At 44.1% G+C, this 22,168-nt stretch overlaps 1 protein-coding gene across 1 annotated transcript in view; it reads left to right on the forward strand.

Annotated features, from left to right (window-relative positions):
• Positions 1–17,651, forward strand: part of SCGN (secretagogin, EF-hand calcium binding protein) — a 32,739-nt gene extending 15,088 nt beyond the window's left edge. Inside the window, exons 6-11 of the mRNA XM_059815597.1 lie at positions 2,989–3,066; positions 13,433–13,488; positions 14,985–15,030; positions 15,148–15,207; positions 16,083–16,151; positions 17,523–17,651. Of these exons, the coding sequence (XP_059671580.1) occupies positions 2,989–3,066; positions 13,433–13,488; positions 14,985–15,030; positions 15,148–15,207; positions 16,083–16,151; positions 17,523–17,651 (438 nt within the window). The remainder of the gene's footprint in view (positions 1–2,988; positions 3,067–13,432; positions 13,489–14,984; positions 15,031–15,147; positions 15,208–16,082; positions 16,152–17,522) is intronic.
• The last annotated feature ends 4,517 nt before the right edge of the window (positions 17,652–22,168 follow it).

Raw genomic sequence — 22,168 nt, forward strand, 5'->3', positions numbered from 1 at the left:
ACAAATGACATTTCTAGGTTGTTCATGGAGAGTTTAAGGACTGGGGACCCTCCACCCTCCTGGCACAGCTGCAGGGACCCTGCCAGGAGGGATAGAATCATAGAATCATTAAGGTTGGAAAAGACCTTTAAGACCATCAAGTCCAACCATTAACCTAGCACTGCCAATTCCACCACAAAACCATGTCCCTAAGCACCACATCCACACATCTTTTAAATACCTCCAGAGATGGTGACTCAGCCACTTCATGGGCAGCCTGTTCCAATGCTTGACAACCCTTTCAGTGAAGAAATTTTTCCTAATGTCCACCCTGGCACAACTTGAGGGCATTTCCTCTCGTCCTATCACTTGTTACGTGGGAAAAGAGACTGACACCCACCTCTCTGCAACCTCCTTTCAGGTAATTGTAGATACCAATAAGGTCTCCCCTCAGCCTCCTCTTCTCCAGACTAAACAACCCTAGTTTCCTCAGCTGCTCCCAATAAGACTTGTTCTCTAGATCCTTCACCAGCTTCTTTGTCCTTCTCTGGACATGCTCCAGCACCTCAATGTCCTTCTTGTAGTGAGGGGCCCAAAACTGAACACAGTATTCGAGGTGCGGCCTCACCACTGCCAAGTACAAGGGGACGATCGCCTCCCTACTCCTGCTGGCCACACTATTTCTGATACAGGCCAGGATGCCATTGGCCTTCTTGGCCACCTGGGCACACGGCTGGCTCATATTCAGCCGGCTGTCGATCAACACCCCCAGGTCCTTTTCTGCCAGGCAGCTTTCCAGCCACTCTTCCTCAAGCCTTATGGGGCTTCATTCTGCTCCCTGTCCCTGTCTTCCAGCTCAGGGGGCTGGCTACCTGGAGAACAACTGTTCCTACTGTTAAAGACTGAGGCAAAGAAGGAGTTAAGTACCTCAGCCTTTTCCTCATCCTTTGTCACTCATGTTTCCCTCTCTATCCAAGAAAGGATGGAGATTCTCCTTAGCCCTCCTTTTGTTGCTAATGTATTTATAGAAATATTTTTTATTGTCTTTTACGGTAGTAGCCAGATTAAGTTCTAGTTGGGCTGTGACCCTTCTAGTTTTCTCCCTGCATAACCTCACAACATCCTTGTAGTCCTCCTGAGTTGCCTGCCCCTTCTTCCGAATGTGATAAACTCTCCTTTTTTTCCTGAGTTCCAGCCAAAGCTCTCTATTCAGCCAGGCTGGTCATCTTCCCTGCCAGCTCATCTTTTGGCACATGGAGACGGCCTGCTCCTGTGCCTTTAAGATTTCCTTCTTGAAGAAGGTCCAGCCTTCCTGGAGTCTTTTGCCCTTCAGGACTGCCTCCCAAGGAACTCTGTCCACCAGGCTCCTAAACAGGCCAAAGTCAACCCTCCGGAAGTCCAAGGTAGCAGTTCTGCTGACCCCGCTCCTTAATTCTCCAAGAATCAAAAACTCTGTCATTTCATGATCGCTTTGCCCAAGATGGCCTTCAACCACCACATCACCCACAGGTCCTTCTCTGTTCACAAACAACAAGTCCAGTGGGGCACCTTCCCTAGTTGGATCACTCACCAGCTGTGTCATGAAGTTATCTTCCACACACTCCAGGAACCCCTGGACTGTTTCGCCTCTGCTGCACTGTATTTCCAGCAGACATCTGGTAAGTTAAAGTCCCCTGTAAGAACAAGGGCTAGTGATTGTGAGACTTCGCCCAGCTGCTTACGGAATATTTCACCTGTCTCTTCTTCCTGGTTGGGCGGTCTGTAACAGACTCCCACCATGTCTGCCTTGTTGGCCTTCCTCCTGATTCTTACCCATAAACACTTGACCCTTTCATCACCATCACCAAGCTCCAGACAGTCAAAACACTCCCTAACATACAGGGCTACCCCACTGCCTCTCCTTCCTTGCTTATCCATTCTGAAGAGTTTATAGCCACCCATTGCAGCACTCCAGCTGTGCGGGTCATCCCACCATGTTTCTGTGACTGCAACTATATCATAGTTTTCTCACTGCACAATGGCTTCCAACTCCTCCTGTTTATTGCCTGTGATGCCCTTCAGTTGGGCCTTTGATCCCTCTGCTTTTTTTGTGGGAGAATTCCTACCTGACAGTTCTCAGGCACTTCCGTGGATTCTAATACATCAATAACCCTTGTGACTTTGCTGCCGCATGGCTCTCCATCCCCTACCTCCACTGAGATGGCAGATGGAAGGACCTTGCTAGCACACCGTCCCTCAAACATTGATGTGTCGCCCCCAGGCTTATCTCTAGCGAGCCTGGTTTTATCCCTTTCCCCCTTGAAATCATGGAGGATGCTTTGCTGTTGCCCTTACTGTCCTGCTTCCCCCTTGTCTTGTTGCATGACCCCACTTACTCGGTGCCTCCCGAGCACCCAAGGAGCCCCCCAGTCATGCCTCAACTTGACTTTGCACATGTGCCTCTCCCAGCTAAGCAGAGCCAAAGCCGTTGTGTTGTATGAATGGCATTTCTTCATAACCTCTTCCCGAGCCCGCAGATTTTCTGAATGCTGATTTCTTTTTAAAGCTCAGGCTACTGAGGCAGAAGCCTGTTCAGAACAGGCCGGGAACAGAAGTCCATCCCTGGGCTGCAGACCCTGCGCCGACCTCTCAGCCTGTGGCTTCAGCCTGAGCCCCACCAGAGACACGAGCGGATGATTAAGTGTTTTGCTGAACAGCAAATATTTTGATTTAAGATCAGTGAGCAAATATTGCAGGACTTACGTTATCTTTTGCTTACTTTGTGGGTTAATTATGACTTATTCCAGTATGCCTGCTCTGGGGACATTTGGTTATTTTCTAATTTATTTGAAAGTAAATTGGTTTGTTTCAGCTAAGAATATGTGAACTTTATGTGAAATTGAAGACACTGTTACTAATCAGGAATGTGAAATTAGGTTCATGTAACCCTGCTGAATTTGGGTCAAATTTCTTACTGTTATTTCTTGACTTTACTCTAAAGAGTAAACTTTGTCTCTCTCCTTACTACAGGATTTCCTGCGAGATCTCTTTCTGCAGCATAACAAGATAGTTGCTGAAGTAAAGCTGGAAGAATATACTGATACCATGGTAAGAAAAGATAGTGTCAATATTGTTTAGATTATAGTACTGCCTAAAAAAATCTCCTTCAGGGTCAATGTCTATAGGGCCATATATGCCCTCTTAAAAGGTGTATCTTCTCCAAGACATTCCTGTGGGAAGTTAGCCCGTGCTGCTGCTGGTTCTTTGCACTGCACTGGACATCAGGTGTGAACAGCATTTCATATATTTTTGTTTTGAGTTGAACTGTTTATTATGAGAAAATAGCTTGACTTTATGGCAAAGCAAACTGAGCCCTAAATCCATTTAAAAAAAGTAGTTGAGGTGCATCCTTCTTCAGGGTATGTTTAGCCTCAGCCAAATCGCCAGCTCCTTCCCTCCCTCAGCAAATCCTTTTGCTCCCAAGACACACAAGTATCCGGCTCTTCTGCTCTGCAAAGCCCAGCAAGCCTTGCTGGCTCCCTGCTGCTTCCCTGAAAGGCTGGGAGGTTGAAAGCTTCAACTCTTCCCCTGCCTTTTCACAATATGGCTTTTATCCTGCAATCAGCAACATAATATTTGGTGTAAGTTTAGCATCAGTCACCTGGATTTCAGAGCAACTTACTATATCTAACCATCTAAAAACAAGAAAAGGGAAAAAAAAAGCTCATTTCTGATGTCATTCTCAAGGGTATCATTTGAGTTCCACTAGCAGACATCTACCATTTCAATTTTCTAAATGATTTTCAGATGGGACTGCCTTGATTCTTGGCACAAAATCTGTGTTTGTACCTAAAGAGCAGCTTGGTCTGCAAGCAAACAAGGAGCTGCCCACACATTTTGCAGTACCATGCTATGTATGCATGACGCATCTGTGCCTAGAAATGTCACCCTTCAGAGCAAAGTGAAAAACTGTACCATTACAGAAGAGTGTAGTCTTTTTATATTTATAGGACAGTGAAGGGAAAGGAATGCAAGCTACTGAAATTATTTTCCAACTGGCAGAGTTAAAAACAATAAAACCCCATAAACTACAGCTGGAACAAAAACCTTCCTGGTAGTGCTTGCAGGTAGCAAATAGCTTTTATGCTGCTCCATTAAGGTTTCCATCCCCAGTGGCTGATATCTGATCTGGTGCTGGGGACTAGACAATCTGAAGCTTGTAGACATTGGGCGGTTCGCTTCCTCCCACTTCTTTCCCCTTCCAATAATTTCCCAAAAAAGATCTGCAATTTCTACTGCCCCAACACAGCTAGATATCCATACAGCCCGGGGCTGACAGCCAGGAGGTCTGGTCTCTTTTCCCGTGGTTTTTTATAGGTTGGCTTTGTATGTTTGGAGAGGCAGTTTAGTCTCTACGCTACAGGATAAGATTTGATCTGGGAAAAGGGATGCTTTGTATATCTGGGGAAATCACAGAATCACTAAGGTTGGAAAACACCTGTAAGAGAATCAAGTCCAACCATCAACCAAAAAACAAACAAACAAAAAATCCCCAAAAAACCCAAAACAAAACAAAACAAAACAAAACCCCCACACCACCATGCCCATTAAGCCATGTCCCACAATGCCACGTCCACACGTTCCTTGAATACCTCCAGTGAGGGTGACTCCACCACTTCCCTGGGCAGTTTATTCCAGTGTGTCACCACTCTCTCAGTAAAGAATTCTTTCCTAATATCCAGTCTGAATCTCCAAATCTGGCTCCTGAGGACAAAAGTTTGCAAAGCCACAATGCCGAAAGAATCAGAGATATTAATGGTTTATTAGAAAATGAGGATATGGCAGATTATTTTTTTTCCTTGCGATTCTTTGCTATAAACTGAAGATCAAGGATGTTTACAAACACACCTGATCCCAAGAGCTAAGTCAGGGTGTGAAATTACAACACGCGTAAACTTACCCTGTGATATCCTCTAGTAAAACAGAGGATATGAATTCTGTACATCACAGCAAAGTATCCACATGGACAGCATCTCTATAGTAGCAGATGCGCTGCACGAAGTGATTGCATGGGAATTTATCTGAAGTAGGAGGGCAAAATTACAAGGAGGGAAGAAAGATTCAGTCTTATCTTTGCAGTGCTGGATTAAAAAGGGAGAAGTGACTCAAGGAGCCAAGAGCAAAGGTATGATGTCAAGGCCCAGGGCAATGAGAGCTCATTGCTTTCTCTCTCTGCTTTCTACATGGAGTGGGGAGCTGCTGAAGTGCAGAGTCCCAGTGGGACTCTGCCACCATCACCACTGTCTGGGAAAAGAGGGGGACAGTGGCCCTTACATTTCATTCCTGAGGCTTTCACAGACTTTCTGTGGTATCATGAGCAACCAGCAGCACCAATCACTTTACTGCAGAGTGGAAATACTTCTATTTCTCTCCCCTATTACTTTGCTCCCACCCTTTTCTCCATTTAGAGCGCAAAGTCTTCAGGACAAGGACCTGTTTCTGCTGCACACAGCTACAGGGTCTCTCAGGGTGGCCCAACTATCCCACTCAGGGCTTTCAAGTGCCAATGTAGTTAACATTCATATGAAATAAGCTGTGTCCCAAGGAGCTGTAAACCCACCTGTCTCCATAGGACTTTATGGATCTCTGCCCTCTTTTCTGTACATCCACATCCAGCTGCACACGTCTTAAGCAGCTACTGATATACTGAGTGGATCCTAGAGCCTTCTGGAGATAGGGATAAAGGGGAAAAGACAGAAACTATCATTTTAAAGAAGCTAGCCCAGGTATGAGATAAAAATAGAACAAAAACAATTTATGATTCTGTGCTGGGTATTTGCACTTTTAGCTTGTGAGAGGTGTGAGCAGATATCATACCGACCAGGGCATGCTAAATACTTGCCACTTACTTATGCTGCTATGAATGATCTTACACCACAGTAAAAAAAGCTGGGAAGAAGGAGAAAGTATTTCTTTTGGAAAAGATTGCATGTCTCCAGAAAGGAACATCACTTCATCAGGTTGCTTAGAAGCTGTTTTTTAAGAGGCTATTCTGTTTCCTTGTGACCTTGACATCCTCTCTTCAGAGAACGCTGATATAGATCAGGGATTTGATGAGCAAGTAATGAATGCTTGGGAAGAAAACAGGTAGGGAACGCGTTGGCATTGCACAGGCCCCATAAGTCTGCTAAATCAAATCTAAAAGAGCACTAAAGCCACTGGAGAAAGTCACAAAAGAATAACATTTGAATTCTCAAGACTCTTCATGAGGAAATTAAAGTATCAACCCCGTGCTGAGGAAGCTCCTTTGCAGGCAAAGTTCTTGTTAGTTTTCATGCCTACGTACATATATGTTTGTTTTCATATTCATTAAGTGTGTATTAATATTTATTTACATGCACCCACTTGCATCAGAAGATGCATAGTCATGTGTGGTTCTGAACCCTTGAAAACAGTCTGTAGGTTTGTCGTTTTCCCGTGCACATAGGCCAAGAGCTGTTGGCAGGGAGCTGGTGCATGGAGGCAGAAGCAAAGCCTTGTATTGCTCTGAGCTTCTCTGGGCCATGAGAAGATGCCCTAGGGGTCCTGCAATGTGTGTTCCGGGAGACAGGGTGGGCATAGCTGAAAATGGAGGTTTTTAAGAGCATGGTAAGAATATTCTGCCTTCCTGAAGTAACACAAATTGGAGAAATGAAAGCTTGCCCCCTTACTGCTTCATGATGAGAAGGCGGCTGTGGAGGATGACAGCAATACTAACAACTTTCCCAATCCCTTCCCACCTCCCCTCAGCCCCCAGAGTCAAGCCGTTATTAGGCTTCTGGGTCCTGGTGAAGTTTCAGCCCATGAACACCCACCTCACACGTGCATTCGACCACATTTTGCCATGAATGACAGCTTCCATACCTGTGCATGCACATAGCTGTGTACTTAAGCAAATTATTGTAAATTAATATGAACCAGATTTAAGACATATTTTCTGATGAAATTAAGTATTCATCCTTTTTTCTTCTGTAAGAACAAAATTCTCACTCAGCTTTTCCATCTTGGCATATGTTATTACCTTATTCATATAAACACTGATAGTTCATAGCTTCCCAGATAGCAGCACACTACTTCTAGTTTGTAATCCCAATGTATGCGAGCCACATGCAGGGAAAGCTCATTACTGAGGCAAACTTAGCAAATTAAGTTATATATACTGCTGAAAGAGTTGCACATGCAACACTGACATTCACTTTTTGCATTGCCTTATGTTGATAATGTCAGACTAAGCATAAAAATGTCCTTTAATTTGAGCATTATTATATTTTAGCCAAATGTAAAGGATAACACACACCCCCCCCCTCAAGCCAGCATAGCATCTTTGCCCACCACAAGCTAAAATTCTAGAGAGGCAATAATGTAAGTGCCGTGACTAATAGTTCAACAAGCATTTGTCATGAACTACAGCATTTGAAAATTAGCAGAGGGAGATGGCTGAGGATGAAATCTTAGCCCCAGAGAAGTCAGTATAGAAATCCACCCAGCTGTAATGATGCCAGGGTTTTGCTGTACTTATCTGCAAAGGTTCTCCTGGGGACTGAGCTACGTACCCCAAGCATGCAAGCCTGCAGCTGGCTAGCTAAGGGCTCCTCGTCTTCTCAGTGCAAGGGGGAACAGGTTGACTTCTCCCTGAACTTGATCTGTGTCCAAGAGTATGCATGTAGACTACCTTTATTGTACGTTGCGGGGATTTCTGATGCTTTTGTGGCTGCTGCCTGTCCCGTCTGCGAGAACAATACTAGAGACTCGGTGTGGTCACATCTTTGGCTGTTAAAGCCTGTCTGTCTGTGCTCAGTGCCAAAGCCAGTGTATTTATGTAGGGAAATAAAGGTCAGAGGACAGAAAATCCAGGTGATTTAACCCCTTAACGCCTTACTGGCCAAGCTAGCTTATCTGTGTTAATGAAGTCTCTTATGAACACCGAAGAAATGGTGTAAAAATGGGAAGACAAATCTTTGTTGTATTGACAAAAGCCTAAACAGAGTTTGTTATCTTTGTTAACACACTGAGCAAACTTCCCAAAGCCCTAGAAATATGATAGGAGTGGAGTATAGCCTGAAAGACTCATTGCCTGAAGGACCAGTCTTTGTACATCCCTTCTCCTGGCAGTGGTCCATGCTGGCGTACCTCCCAGGCAGCTCCGTAAGGATGCCATGACCCCCAAGAGACTGCATCTCCAGTGATGCACTGACACTGCAACGATCACATCTCCTAACCCCAGCCACCACTACAGGAGCCCTGCCATCCCCAGAGAGCTTAGTCCTGTCTGTGGGTGGGTGCGATTCCTCTCATTGCTTTGCTGTGTGTGATAAAGAGAGGACCCACACAGCTGATGAACACAATGGAGGGAAATCTGCCTCCCATGTCCCTTCTAGACTTAATCCTGGCAGTGCTGTCACCTCCAGTTTTGCGCTACGCTTGCTGTAGCATAAGCCAGGGGAAGCAGAAAATCCCATTTAAGCTCAAACTTAATTTTTGAAGATCAAAACCAACAGAACTGAGGAGTCTCCAGGCTTTTGAAAACCCCAGCAGATAACGCCTTGGTCTTTTAGGAACCAAAACTCTCTTAGAAATCCTGCACTAAACAACTCATTTAGATTACACAGACAATCTGGTCACACAGGGCATTGAGCTTTTGTCCCAAGGGTAACTTGCTGACCACAGGGCCCTCCTGTCGCTCTGTGAAAGCCTTTGTGCTCCTGTCCTTCCCTAAGGAAAGAAGCCATAGGCAGTCCCGCAGCCTGGGCACGTGCCTCTCTTTATATATGCCCAATAACTTTTGTACTCACTGGCCAATTTTAGTTACAGCTGTCCGGTATAAGTGCCCTCAATGTATATATTTGTGAGAGTAGGCAGTCAGGCAAGAGCCGACTCTTTGTGTGTCCCACCTGAGAGATAAAACACTTTATTACACACAGAGAACCCGTACAGAATGAGATTTAAAAGCAGGCTTTAGTGACTCCACTGATCACAGAAGCATTTATTTTGGTTGTTTACTTCTCTCCTTATCTCTGTCATGGAAAATAGTTCAGATTTATAATCTTACATTGCTCTTCAAAGCATGCATGTGTTTGTCATTTCCTGGTGTTTCAGTGGCCTTCTTTACAACACTGGACTGGGAAAGCAGAGATATTTCCTTTGCTGAATTCAAAGCCAGTGGCAGTTTTGATTTTGCACTTAAAAACCTGAGATGTAACAACTCTTGTTTTGCAAACCCAGCTCTTACTTATGCTCTGTCTGCCTCAGAGTACAGGGACTACATTCAAACAAACAGAACTAAGACTTCCCTGGTGCACTGCCATTAAAATGTCAGTGAATTAATTTGTGCAAACACTTTAAAACACGGGGTAGCTTGACAGTAAAATAAATGCATCATTTCATAAAGCATACTGCTGGATGTAACAAAGCTTTTAGTAAAACTGAGTGCTATTTAAACATGCCAGACCTTATCCTTAACCACAGCGAGATGTTTCGTATCAGCTTGGCAGCATAAATATACCTTTCAAGAGTGTAAACTGAAAATCCATAAAGTTTAACATATCAAGATGGTGTGTAAAGGCAAAAGTTTGAATTAGAAACAGTCTCATAATGATTCCAAATATCGCTTCTCCCATGATGTATACTTTGTCATATGGGGTGGGTACCCTCTGTCATTCTTTGTGTACTTATGTACCCGATTAGCAGATCAGATAAATCTTGAAGTTTGAAAGTTTAATTAATAAGCATTTCCCCAGGCTTTTCCTGAGTAATGCAGCCCAAGATTGCCATGTAGTGGGTATGCATGAGCTCCAGTTGTCCAGATAATAGGATTAGGTTTATCTTATTAGCTGTGGTACCTGACCTAATTCAGTGAACACTATTCCATCTTCCCTACATGTTTTCCATCTTTCATGTAGAATTCACTAGACAAGAATTGGCTTGGCCTAGCTCTTCCACCCAGACTTTTATTTTCTCTCTTTTGACTAGTATGGACAATCAAAATATTGCATACCTTTGAAAATTTTATTCAGGATACTTGTTGCAGAAAAAGGCCAAACAGTTTGAAAACACAAAGATTCTCTCTTGGTATTGCAAAAGCAGAGCTGAGTGAAGGAGGTCAGAGAGGGGAGCTGGTTAGCTGTAAGTAGACATGGTCAACCACTGAAACTTTAATGTTAAGCTCAAAGACAGGGTGCAAACGAAGCAAATTGACTGAAGATGTCGCTTTTCATTAAGCATTCCACTAAGGAAAGTATTATCTCTGCAGTTAAATGTGTTTTAATGGGGTCTGAGCTACTGCTGCAATATTGTAAAGGGTTCAGAAATGGATAAAGTTGAAAACCACTGGCTCAGACAATTGATAATGAAGCAGAAAGACTTTCACATCTAAACCATCACCTCTTATCTAGCCTGTTTCATTAAGGGTGCACAAAGCTCTTCAGCTTCCCATGGCTATTTGTGACTTCTGAAACGGTGAAAACTTGCTGCACCCACAAAGTAGAGCAAATGCAGGGCAGGTGGGACACTCAAAGTCCCAAGACAAGAATAGCTATGCTAGGCTGCTTATTTATTTATTCTGTGGAAAAAAAGATGAGGCTTGAGATGTTTCACTGAAAAAGAAACTAGTAGCTTGTCTCAGATAGGCTTATGTGAAATGAAAAATGGGCCTCTGTCTGCCTCTTGGATTGGGAACCACGAGGTCTGTCCTGGTCCCAGAAGCTGCCATCACAGTCAGCATTTATAGGTGTTTATCAGTGAGCTTGTACGGAGGTCAGGACGTCGTGATCATGGAGCTGAACTTCTCTCAAAACTCTGTGTTTGCTTTCCTGAGGCATCACAAAGGGAAAAACGTATCTGGGACTCTGAATCTAAGGTCTGGGCTAAACACTGGCTTTTAGTCTCAAGAGAATACTTCTGAGACGTGCAGAGAATGAGAAAAATAAAAAAAACTTTCAGAAACTCAGAAATGTAGGCGAATCTTGGTGAAGTTCAGAGAGTGCTAAAGGCAGTAAGTTTTACTGTGTTTTGGTAAGGATGTTATATCTTTCCATGAAGAAAAGTCTAGTGCCTTCAGCCAGAGCTGCCCTGCCCTGGGCAGCGGAGTTCCTTCCATCTGCAGCAGCAGAGAGCTTCGCCCCACGCTTCCCACCGAACGCTGTCCTCTCCCACCACGGCAGGCATGCTGCCTTATGGTGACTTCTTACAGACCGTGTGGGTAACTAATGCTCCTCGGTGACCTAGACAGAGGGATTTAGAGTGACATTTTCAAAAGCGCTTAGGTTACTGTAGAACCTAGGGACTATGGTATTCCCACCACCCAAACGTTGGCACTTTCTCTAGCTGGCTAAGTGGGGGTTTGTCTCCATAAGCTTCCTTTATGGAGTATTTTTCAGAGTAACAGCATAAGCTGGATGTTGCAAAGCCACCTGCAGTGGAGAGTCTGCAAAAGTGAGCCAATAAGGGTATCTCCCTCTCTCCTCACACAACAAACAAAACCAGGTTAGGCACTGATGTCCCATTTGGAGAAAGGCTTTTAAAATCTTACCTGGGATGATTTATTTCTAGAAGGAACACTAACCATTTTCTATTGCCTGCAGAATAAGTCCTTTATCAGCCAGGAACTGAAAGCTCAGGTTTGTCTCTCTGATGGCAGCAGGAGGCTGTCATTGCAAGGACATTTCTCCCCTTGGTGGCATCAGCAAAGGCAGCTCCCGCTTCCATCCCTGCCTCCAGCCTTGTCCTTTGTGGCTCCAGGGAAAAGTCCCCTATTGCAGTGGGATCACTGATGGGGCAGAAGGCAGGATGGAAGAAGTTAGATAAGCTGGACTTGGACTGACGCAGCGTGAGAGAAGTCCTCAGGACGGCTCATCAGCTTTATTAATCTCTCCAGCGCTAGGGCAAAGGAAGATTCAGAGCTCTTTCTTCTGTTATTTAGTAGATCTGCACAGAGCACATGCTCAGCAGAGACCAGTGAAACAGGAAAGCGGTTTTCCTCGTGCTACTGAACACCTGCGTCGCTCTCGGGATGTCATTTTTCCAAAGATCGCAATATGGTCCTTCAATCATTCACACTGTCTTTCAGTGGGAGGAAAAGTGGGCCCATACTTAGTGCTCTTCAAAAATCCCATCCAAACCTCAGTACTGTAAAACGCTCAGAATAATTAATGGAATAAAATCCTGTTGGAGAATCTTTCTTAAACCAGGGCTGCCGTAGACTTGCCATCCTCAGCATAGCTGCCTTCCCTTGAGCAAGGGGCAGGGAGGAGGCAGCGCTGACAAAACAGGCATTGTATTTATGCAAGGGCTCCCTGAGGAATGACAGCTCTCCAAAGAATATCTCTCCTCATGCACGTGTCAGGCTCTGCCCCAGTTTCACAGCTGGGAAGTGCTTGGGACCTGCCACTGGCTCTCCCTGGAGCTCTCACATGGTCAGGCTGTGTCATAGAGGATGGTCATCTCCCTGTAAATCTCCTGAGATGGGGACTGGTATGGGCCTTCTCCAGTAGGTGTGCAATTACACCAAACATTTGTGGTGACCTAGTTACTTATAACCATTGAATAAGCAAATGAGATTCTTAAAGGTAAGATTAATGCTTATTCCATTACTATCTGACAAAGAATGACCACCCATCTTAGTAAAATATTAATATTTTCTGCCCACTACAATGTGGAATACAGTTTTTCTAGAGCTTTGAGCCATGAGTTATTCAGGTTTGCAACCCATTAAACATGTAACATCCTTCCTGTTTTCCTGTAACAGACTCTTATTTGTGCCTTGCAGAGAAACACAGTACCAAATACAATACAATAAATAAATAAATAACATCTGGTGGTGACTCATCGAAAAGATTGTATTAAGGAAAAGATAATATTAAGGAAAGGATAAATTTTGTAGTCACACAGATTAACCTCTTGACATTGGCAGCCTGAATCTTCTTCCCAGTCTTAGCACTTTCCGACGGCAGGCTTTGAGCCAAGCAAAGCCCAGCTGCTTTAGAGGCATAAAACCCTGACTTGAGTGTCTATCAGAAGGTGACATTTGCACCTCAGCTGCTTGGTAGCCACAGCAACAGTCACAGATAAGGATGGAGTTGGGCTGGAAGTATTTAGAATTCCCCCCTTCTTTTGGCATTTTTTTGCGGGGCCATGGCAAGACCAGTATTTAGTTTCTTAAGGCGCTTGCTGGAGGCCTGTCTTTATCCCTGTGTAAGGAGGGAAGGGAGCGGTGCTGGTATTTGATTGCTTGGGTTGTCGCTGTCAGAAAGCAGGAGGGTTTTGCTCTTGTGCCACCCTTGCACTTGGTGCTAGCAGTGGACACCGTGCCTCCGGGGGCTCGGGCAAGCACCCCCGCCATAGGTGAGGTCACCAGGCAGAGTAAAATGTATATTGACTTTTTTGTATGTGTGTTCTCTTCATGGCCTATCTATTTTATATCTGTCTTCTTGATTTTTAGATGAAAATCTTTGACAAAAACAAAGATGGACGGCTGGACCTGAATGACCTGGCGAGGTAGGCTGTAATAATATTGATGGGTTTTTTCAGCTTGCAATGGTAGATCCAGACAAGGTGATGATCTCCCTCTGGGGATGTGCATTTGAATCCTACCTCCTTTCAAGTGAAATCAGGCACTCTGATGCAGGTATCACAGGTCTCTAACACATGGTCCCCATCACAATAGTCCAAGAACCTAGAGCCAGTGACAGTGAGCAATGCTGGGACCTGTTTGTGCATCACCAACACGCTCTGGCATGATCCGTGCTACCTCTGCGATGCTCCTCAGGAGGAGACGAAGTAGCCAGTGGCACTGTATCTCCAAAAGAAGGATGGCAATCCCCTTCAGCAGGGTCATAGATGTGCGTTTATTTCACGTCATCATGCGCAGCAGGGATTGCAAAGAATTTTTGTTGCTCATTTGAGGAATAAAGGCACCACCACAAAGGAGTTTTTGCCAATGGCAGTAAGAAAGGATTTGGAGAGACAAGGTGAAAACGCTTGTGAATGAAGCTGGGGACTCAGTCACAGGCCTCTGTCTTGTTTCTGTCCTTGATACCTCAGAGGCTTTTATATGATTTTCACTGCATACAGATAGAGAGTATGCCTCTGTCTGTAAATGTATGTGCAATGACTGGATGGGACTTTAAACATGCAGGTACAGTCTTAAAACACTGGTTTGAGGGACAAGAGGAGAAAGGTGCTGGTTTGCTACTGTTACTGTCTGCTCGGGATCACGACGAATGCCAGCACAAATAACTGCAGTGCATGTGGCAGTTTGCTTTGACCACTGAATATACGAAAAGAAACAGAGGCAGAATGGAGAATAAATGGGTTTGCCCTTGTGTTTTCCTCTTAAATACAGTTCCCTACCATCCCGTTACCCAAGGCAATTGAGGCTCCCCTCTGGTCTGAACACATTTCTCACACCCCAAACCCTTCAGTGTGCGGTCACAGCTTGGCACGCCTGGTGTCGCGGGCTCTAAAAGCCTCCGGATTGGCAGAGCAGATGGAGAGACAAAAGCTTTTATCAGTGCTATGAGGGCCTTTGAGAGGGAGGAGGGGAAAGGAGAGGAATCTGGCCAGTCTCAATGCTCAGGCCAGCACTTTGTCCTTTACTTTTATAACCACCAATTCTCCTTCCGACGGAGAGCGATATATTACTCTTTCCTTTAATGCAGCGCAGCAATCCAGTAATGAGGAATTATTGTCTGGTAGCTCTCGCTTCGGAGGCTGACCACCTCCATTGCGCTGGACCACCAGAAATGCTCTGTGAGAAACAATGGTGCTAACAAACACGTTTGCAGTCAGCCAAGGGCACCCGCCATTGCCCATCAGGTAGGGAGGGAGGCATGTGTTCCCGTAACAGCCCTCCATAAATAACCCCGCAGGCAATTTTCTTTTGTAAAGGCCTATAATCTAAAATCTTTTTGCTTTACGAACCAGAATAGTTTAGAAGAGTTTGTGTGCAGATGATAAAGCAGAAAGATCGTAATTTAAATCTCTCTATTCAGGATTCTGGCGCTCCAGGAAAATTTCCTTCTTCAATTTAAAATGGATGTAAGTAGCGCTATTTTTTGATGCATCGATCCCGTCTCTCTCAGCTAAGATAACCTGGGCCCAAACTTGAATCTTTTTCTTTTTTCTTTTTCATTTGCTTGTCCTCTCCGCATGCAGGCTTGCAGCACGGAAGAAAGAAGGAGAGATTTTGAGAAGATCTTTGCACACTACGATGTTGTGAGTCCCAGAAGCCATTCCCTTGCAGTGTTTAAATGACACAGATTTAACATACACTGTTCAGACTTCTTCCTCCTGGTGGGTGCCATGGGGGTCACTCAGGAGCTGCAGCTGTGGCCGAGCCCATGGGCCAGATTGGCCCAGGTCCCAGACTGGGGGATAAGGTGGGGACAGAGGGGAGCGATGCTCAGAGACCTCGTGGCAAAGGACCCGTTTTGACTTTCTCCATCACCATGGCCAGTGCTGCTGCATTAACAGTCTCTCCCTGCAGGAGATGCAAGGGATGTAGAGGAGGTGGTGGCTTTAGCTCTTGCGGTCTCTGCCAGGTTGGGACCTGCATCACTACCACCTTGAAAAATAAAACCCCTGCCAGTACTGAACCAAGGGTTATTTAGGGAGTCTGACCCAGAACAGACATGACCACCTAACTGCCTGTTAGAAATCAGCAATTTCCTCAGTGTGGTGGCCTGCAAGCCTCTCAAAATGGTGGGAGACGTTGCTCCCATTTGATGCGAAGAGATGGTTTGGGAAAAAGGAAGGGATCTTAGATATTAGCTAGGAGGAAGAAATTCTTCACTGTGAGGGTGGTGAGACACAGGAACAGGTTGCCCAGGGAAGTTGCGGATGCCTTCTCTGTGGAAGTGTTCAAGGCCAGGTTGCATGGGACTTTGAACAACCTGATCTAGTGGAAGGTATCCCCACCCATGCATGGCAGGGTGGGGGTGGCATTAGATGATCTTTAAAGTCCCTTCCAACCCAAACCATTCTATGATTCTATGATCTTTATGCTATAAAGCTCAGTGGCCGGGTGGACCAGTAAACATTGTTGTGTTTTTGAGTTACTGGAGCATTTTGATGTTTCTTCCATCTTTCAGAGTAAAACTGGAGCACTTGAAGGCCCAGAAGTGGATGGGTTTGTCAAAGACATGATGGAACTGGTCAAGGTAGCTTCATGGTTCTTTCTATTTATTAATATCCTATATTTCCAAGAGGAAGGTGATTGTTTTGGTAGAACTCTGTAAACAGAGAGCCTACTGAGAAGGTAGAGTCAAATTTCACTTTGATGAGCAGCAGAAATGAATGTCATGGCCTCAGCGTAAACATTGTGGAGCATTTCACCATATCACAGAAATTGTGCCTCACAAATTAATACACCTTCAATCAGCAACTGTATTTAAGAAAGGTCCGTTCTAGCTTGTACTCCGGATTAGGCAGATGTTACAGCATCACAAACTGGTTGACATGGATCAGTCGTCAGAAGGTCTTCTATTTTCACTGTGAACGTGCTCCTCACCAGCATGACCTCGTGGTTCATTAGCTCATCACAGGTCTACACTTGAAAATTACTTGAGCTCTAACTCTAATCAAGAATACCATGTCCAGTGTGTTACCAGTTTCTTACAGACAGCAGAGTCCATCTGCATTGGATTACCTTGAGTTTCCAGATGCAGTCCAAGATACAGTTTTTGATCCAAATATAGTCTGGTCTTTGGCTCCCTCTGAGCCTGAGCTGTTGCATTTCCACGTGATGTGACCTGATGTACAGATGCCTGCACTCCCATGTACGTTTAGCGGAGAACAGACTGCAGCTGCATGATGACGGCTGCGTGTGTATGTACGTTATAGCCATGTGGTGTGAGGAAGGGTGTGAGGCTAGGTAAGATGTTGGATTTGTGCTCTGTGCATGTGTGTCTAAAGGAGCGAAGGTTGTACTTTCCCTAAGGGCTTTCATCAGTATCGTCCTTGGGTCCCACAAGCTGTGCATGTGAATTTGATCTCCTCCTGAGAAAGTGGGAAGCAGAGGAAGCGGTACAGCATTAGGAGCATACAGAGACAGTGTAGCCTGTAAAGTATGCCTTTAGCATTCATTTGATCCACTAAAGGTATTTTTAAGCTGCTGGCTAGCCTGTAAAATAGTAGTCTGCCAACCGAAATGCCACATCACTCCTCATGTAGCAGGTTTGAAGAGGAAACCAGATGAAAGCACAGGTCCAGTAGTGCAGGATCTATTGCACAACTTTCTGCAAACTTTTGTTTGACATGGATCAGATACTCATAACCTTGACTAAGCACAAAAATCATGTTGCATTTCCTTACAGTTACTCGCAGCCCCATACCTCTTCTGTTTTTGCAGGGCATCTTTTCCCCATTCTCTTTTCACTTGCCCACCTCGTATGAGCTGACGTGGGGACAGGTCATTTAGTCGCTCCTCCTTGGGTGGATTTCACTGCTGCTGCATGGCCTGCTGCTTTAGAGGGCTGGGGAAATCCAGAGCTGTTTTCTCTCTCAGCACTGTTTTTCTCTTTTGCCTGCAGCCCAGCATTAGTGGGGTGGACCTGGACAAGTTCCGCCAGATCCTGCTCAACCACTGCGACGTGAACAAGGACGGGAAAATTCAGAAATCCGAACTGGCTTTGTGTCTTGGGCTTAAAATGAACCCGTAGCCAGGAGAGTGCTCGTGGTTGTGTATCCCTTGTGAGATGTGCCTGCTGCTCCTTGTAGAAGTGTGTCCATGCTGCCGTCTGAGCGGTGGGGAGCAGGGGCACCACGCTGCCAGACTGGAGAACGGCTGCATGAAGACATGGCAGAGGGGGATCTGCATGGGGGGCCTCCCCACTCCACCACTCCCTTTGTGGTGTTTGCTCCCTGCCGCCGCTTGTGGGTGACCTTAGCAATGTTTCTGCCCATGAGCACACCAGCTGCTCAGAAAAGGGGTTACTGCTTTTCTCCTGCCCCCACGAAACGCTGCCCTGCCCGTCCCCTAGGATAGGGACAAGCATCTCCTTAAAATCCTCCTGTCAGTGCTCTCAGAGTGCAGCTACTAGGTGCTTCTGGTGGTCGCCTTATGTGTGAAGTCATTACTTTGGTGAGCATTGTGCTTTGTTTGTGCATTTAAAATATTGGATGGACGACAGTGTATTTGTGCAGAAATAAAAAATGGCAGTTACAGAAATTCAGTAACATTGGAGTTGATGTGTTCTATGTGGAAAGCCATCTGCCGCAGGCTGGCAGACCATATGTAGTAGTCATTTTATGTAAAATGCATCAAAAGGCAAGAGGTTTTGTGACACCTATCAGCTGTGGGGTTTAAATCTGCCAGGAAATGAAACATGGTAGATCCTTCTGATGGGGAATCCACACCAGGAAATAATATCACCTCCAGGATGAAGCCACGGAGTAACATCACTTCCGGAGGAAGCTTTTCTTCCGACCCAATCTGAAATAATATACAAGGTTTCCATAAACTGAAAAACTGGAAGGACAGAAGCCTAATGAAAGCAAAGCTCTTAAGCACATGCTTATTTTTTTAAATCAGTAAGAGTTAGTACATACTTGTAACCGTTATTGAACTTAAAGCTTCCCATCACTCCCAGGCCATGAGTGTAATCCTGGAGCCTAATGGCAGCAGCATCATTTATGCCACATACTTCCCTATTCCAAAAGCTTTGACTGCATATTCAGAAGGTGCCACACCTACACTATCACGCCCAAATAACTCTTAATTTCCGATGAGAAAACTGTGGAGGAAGGGTTGTTGGCAAAACTCCTGCACATTTCAGCATTTCTGACTCCTACAGATGAGGGACACAGATCTGACACTGCAAGTGTCTTTCTGGTTATGTTCTTTGCACAAGTCAGCACAATGAAACACTCCCTTTATACTCGGAATCGGAATTAATCAGAAATTACCTTCAGTCAACACAAATAGAGATGGAGAAGCTGATTCAATAAAGCACTTAACAACATACACACCTTTGGCGATATGCTCATTTTCTGTTTTCACTGGTGACAAGCTCACAGACCGAACAAGTGCTGAGCGCATGTTTCACCCCAGCATGGAACTTTAAACTCCAAAACTGCTTTTTATCACCCTGGCAGCAACACAAATCACAACCGCAATAACAGAGCTTTGCAATGGTTTAGATAAACTATAAACAAGGAATCAGGCCTTAGCAGCAGCTCCCCAAGCCATCAGGGATGCACTTTTACTCATGGGCGCTCGCTGCCACCTGAGGGAAGAGCTGTGGTCAGGAGTGCATGACAACAGATAGGAAGCCAGCAGAGAAATCCCACGCACTGCTGTTTGTCAGACGTGCTTTATCTCCATCCTCAAGAATTTGCAAGAAATATAGTGGGGCACATCACCAACCATCTTTTCATCCTACCTCCAATAGGATGTGACTTATCAGCCTAAATAATTATGGCTTTAAGCATATTCTTCTTTTTCTCTGTCTTCTTCAGCCTTTATATTGTTCTCACTGTTATTATTATTTTCTTAAACTACAGTTTTTATTACTTTGGACATGGAAGCAATTTCCATTACATCCCCTACAATACATTACCACCTGTAGAATATGTTCTTTATGCTATTTGTATTTTTCGATGATAACAGGTCCATTCTGTTTCACCCCTGTTTAAGCCTATTGATATCAGTAGAACTTTTTCTCATTTATTAAGTATAAATTCAAGAATATCCTGCCCTGCTTCACCGAAAATACAGCAACTTTTAACCTAAAATGAAAATAATCTTTTAAACACTGTATACAACCATGGCTCTTATTTCAAGAATTATACAACACTTCATCCATCTTTATTGAAACCTTATGCTTTTTACATCCTCTACAGCCAATAGGTTTTTTTCAACAGACACTAAGCAGTAATGAATTTGATATGTTGGTGTCACAATGTATTTTGCTTCTTTTGTACAAATTTGTGGTTTTTTTTAATACTGAGTTTGCTGAAGCCTTCCTCTCTGCAAGTTCACTCAACTAGTTTTATTAGCTTGAAATAAGTGAGTGCATAGCCTTCAGTAAGTGAGTTTACAAGAGCATTTTGCAAAACATCAGCAAAAAGTAATTGTGGAGAGTAGATGAAAAGTTTACATACAGAACTCAGAAGAGGGTTTTTTTTATGGTTTTTTTTATTATTATTATTGTTATTATTTAGTTCTGTTTTCCCATGAGGATGGTTTTTTGTGTCCAGAGCAGTGACTAGACAGTAGGAAAACAGGCATGTACACTGCCTTGTTTGCAGGGACCATAGGGGAGAGCCATATCCCAGTGGGACTCCAGCCCAAGTGAGCTGCAGGTCCCCTATAAGCAAAACAAAATGTCAGGAGATGCAGTGGGATTTGATAACACGTTACAAAGGTCAGCAAGGCAATTATTAACGAGCCATGGTCTTATAACCCTCTAGCCTCTAAAAGTCAATGTTATTGCAGGAGGCAGGCACTTCCCATTGAGAAGACATGTTCCTTGCTTGCAGAGATTTTTTTTCTTATTATTGTTTTCACTTCAATAACGAATGATCTGTAAGGCCCTTTGGTCTCGGGCTCTGGTGATTTCATCCTTTTAAGCTGCTATAGATATATAGATAGGCAACACATTTTGATGAAACATAGCTATTGGCCATTTTACGAATTCAAAGCATACTTTAACATGCAGTGTGAAGTTTCTGATGTACCAAAGCATGAGATACTATTTCACATTTGAATGGTTACATAAAAATACCCATTTTGCGTTAATTATATGAAAACATCTTGCCTACAAAATCAAAAACATTTATACACCATGGTGCCCTCTGTGCTGTAAATATATTGAAGATATGCAAGGAAGGTTTGGGACCGTTTGATCAGTGCATCTCCTGCCAACAAAATTCTGCAGATATCACATTATTTAGGAGCCTGCATCTTGGTAACTAGAATTTGAATGCAGAAAGTGAATGAAAATGTTTGTCAAGTTTATTTTCTCTTGGTATTTTCATGGTTTTCTCTAGAAAACTGGGATTAAGGGATTCACAGTTTTCTATTTTTTCATAATATGCAAATCTACTGAAATCAATTTTAACTGACTTATATAATCAGATTTAACAGATATATTTCCAAAAGACATTTAGCTACCACAAGCGTAGCAGTCAATATGCACAGTGCTCCCAAATGTGTCATTTTGTGGTTGGTTTTTTTCGTTTGCTTGTTTAATTGGCAAACTGCTGGATCTGGAAATCAATGTGTGAATTTCCTCAGAGCAAAGCTGTTCCTTTGCCTCCCTTTTCGCCCTGAGTTATGTGAGGTCACGCCCTGCACTCTCGTCATGCTCCCTGCTCATCTCAGCCCTTCTCATTTTTGGCACTTGACATAGTTTTTTTCTGGATGACTTGCCATGATAACTTCGTTAGGGAGAAGCTGCCTCTGACAGCTTCAGTTGACTGTGTAGATCTGATACCCATGAAAAATGAACATTTATAGGGCTTTTTAACTCAAATCCATCCCTTGTTTAACTTCATTGGTTTCACTGGAAATGATGGTATAGAGACACAATCTTTTCTCTCATCATTTTGAACCTCAACAAGCTGCTTGCTCACCCCGAGCCATCACCATGGAGATCTGCCACTGGAGACCCCCATTTCCTGAGCCAGCTTCACAATTCCAGCTTGTCCCTTGGTCTGTGCAATGTTTTCCCCAGAATAATGAACCCAAATACACATGGTCACCTCATTCCCCAGTCTGAACACAGTCCACCAGTCTCACATCACTGACACCCAAACTGGAACCAGACGAAACGTTTACAAAGCATGACATTTAAGTTTCATCAGTGCTTTTCTTTCAGATTTTCATAAAAGACTCCTCTCCATTTATTCTCCCAAAACTGCTTTAAACAATATGGGTGAACCTGCCTGCACATCTTATGAAAACCGCTTTTTATTCCTACTGAAAGCTGAGAATTGAGCAGGAGCCCCAAAGAAGGGCTCAGAGCATAGGAAACCAGCACAATATTTTGATTAATCTGCTTTTCTGTTTGTGTGGCAAAAGAATAGTGTCAATATTAGTGAAAACAATTGTGACTAATGCAGCCAACAAGACTATCGGAGAATCATCTGCCACATTATAATAGGAACCCATCATGAGAAACACCTTAATTACAGCTATTATTTCCTAAAATGGCTGGGTAACTCTTACATTAAT

Source organism: Gavia stellata, chromosome 3, assembly GCF_030936135.1.
Source record: "Gavia stellata isolate bGavSte3 chromosome 3, bGavSte3.hap2, whole genome shotgun sequence".
NCBI lineage: Eukaryota > Metazoa > Chordata > Aves > Gaviiformes > Gaviidae > Gavia > Gavia stellata.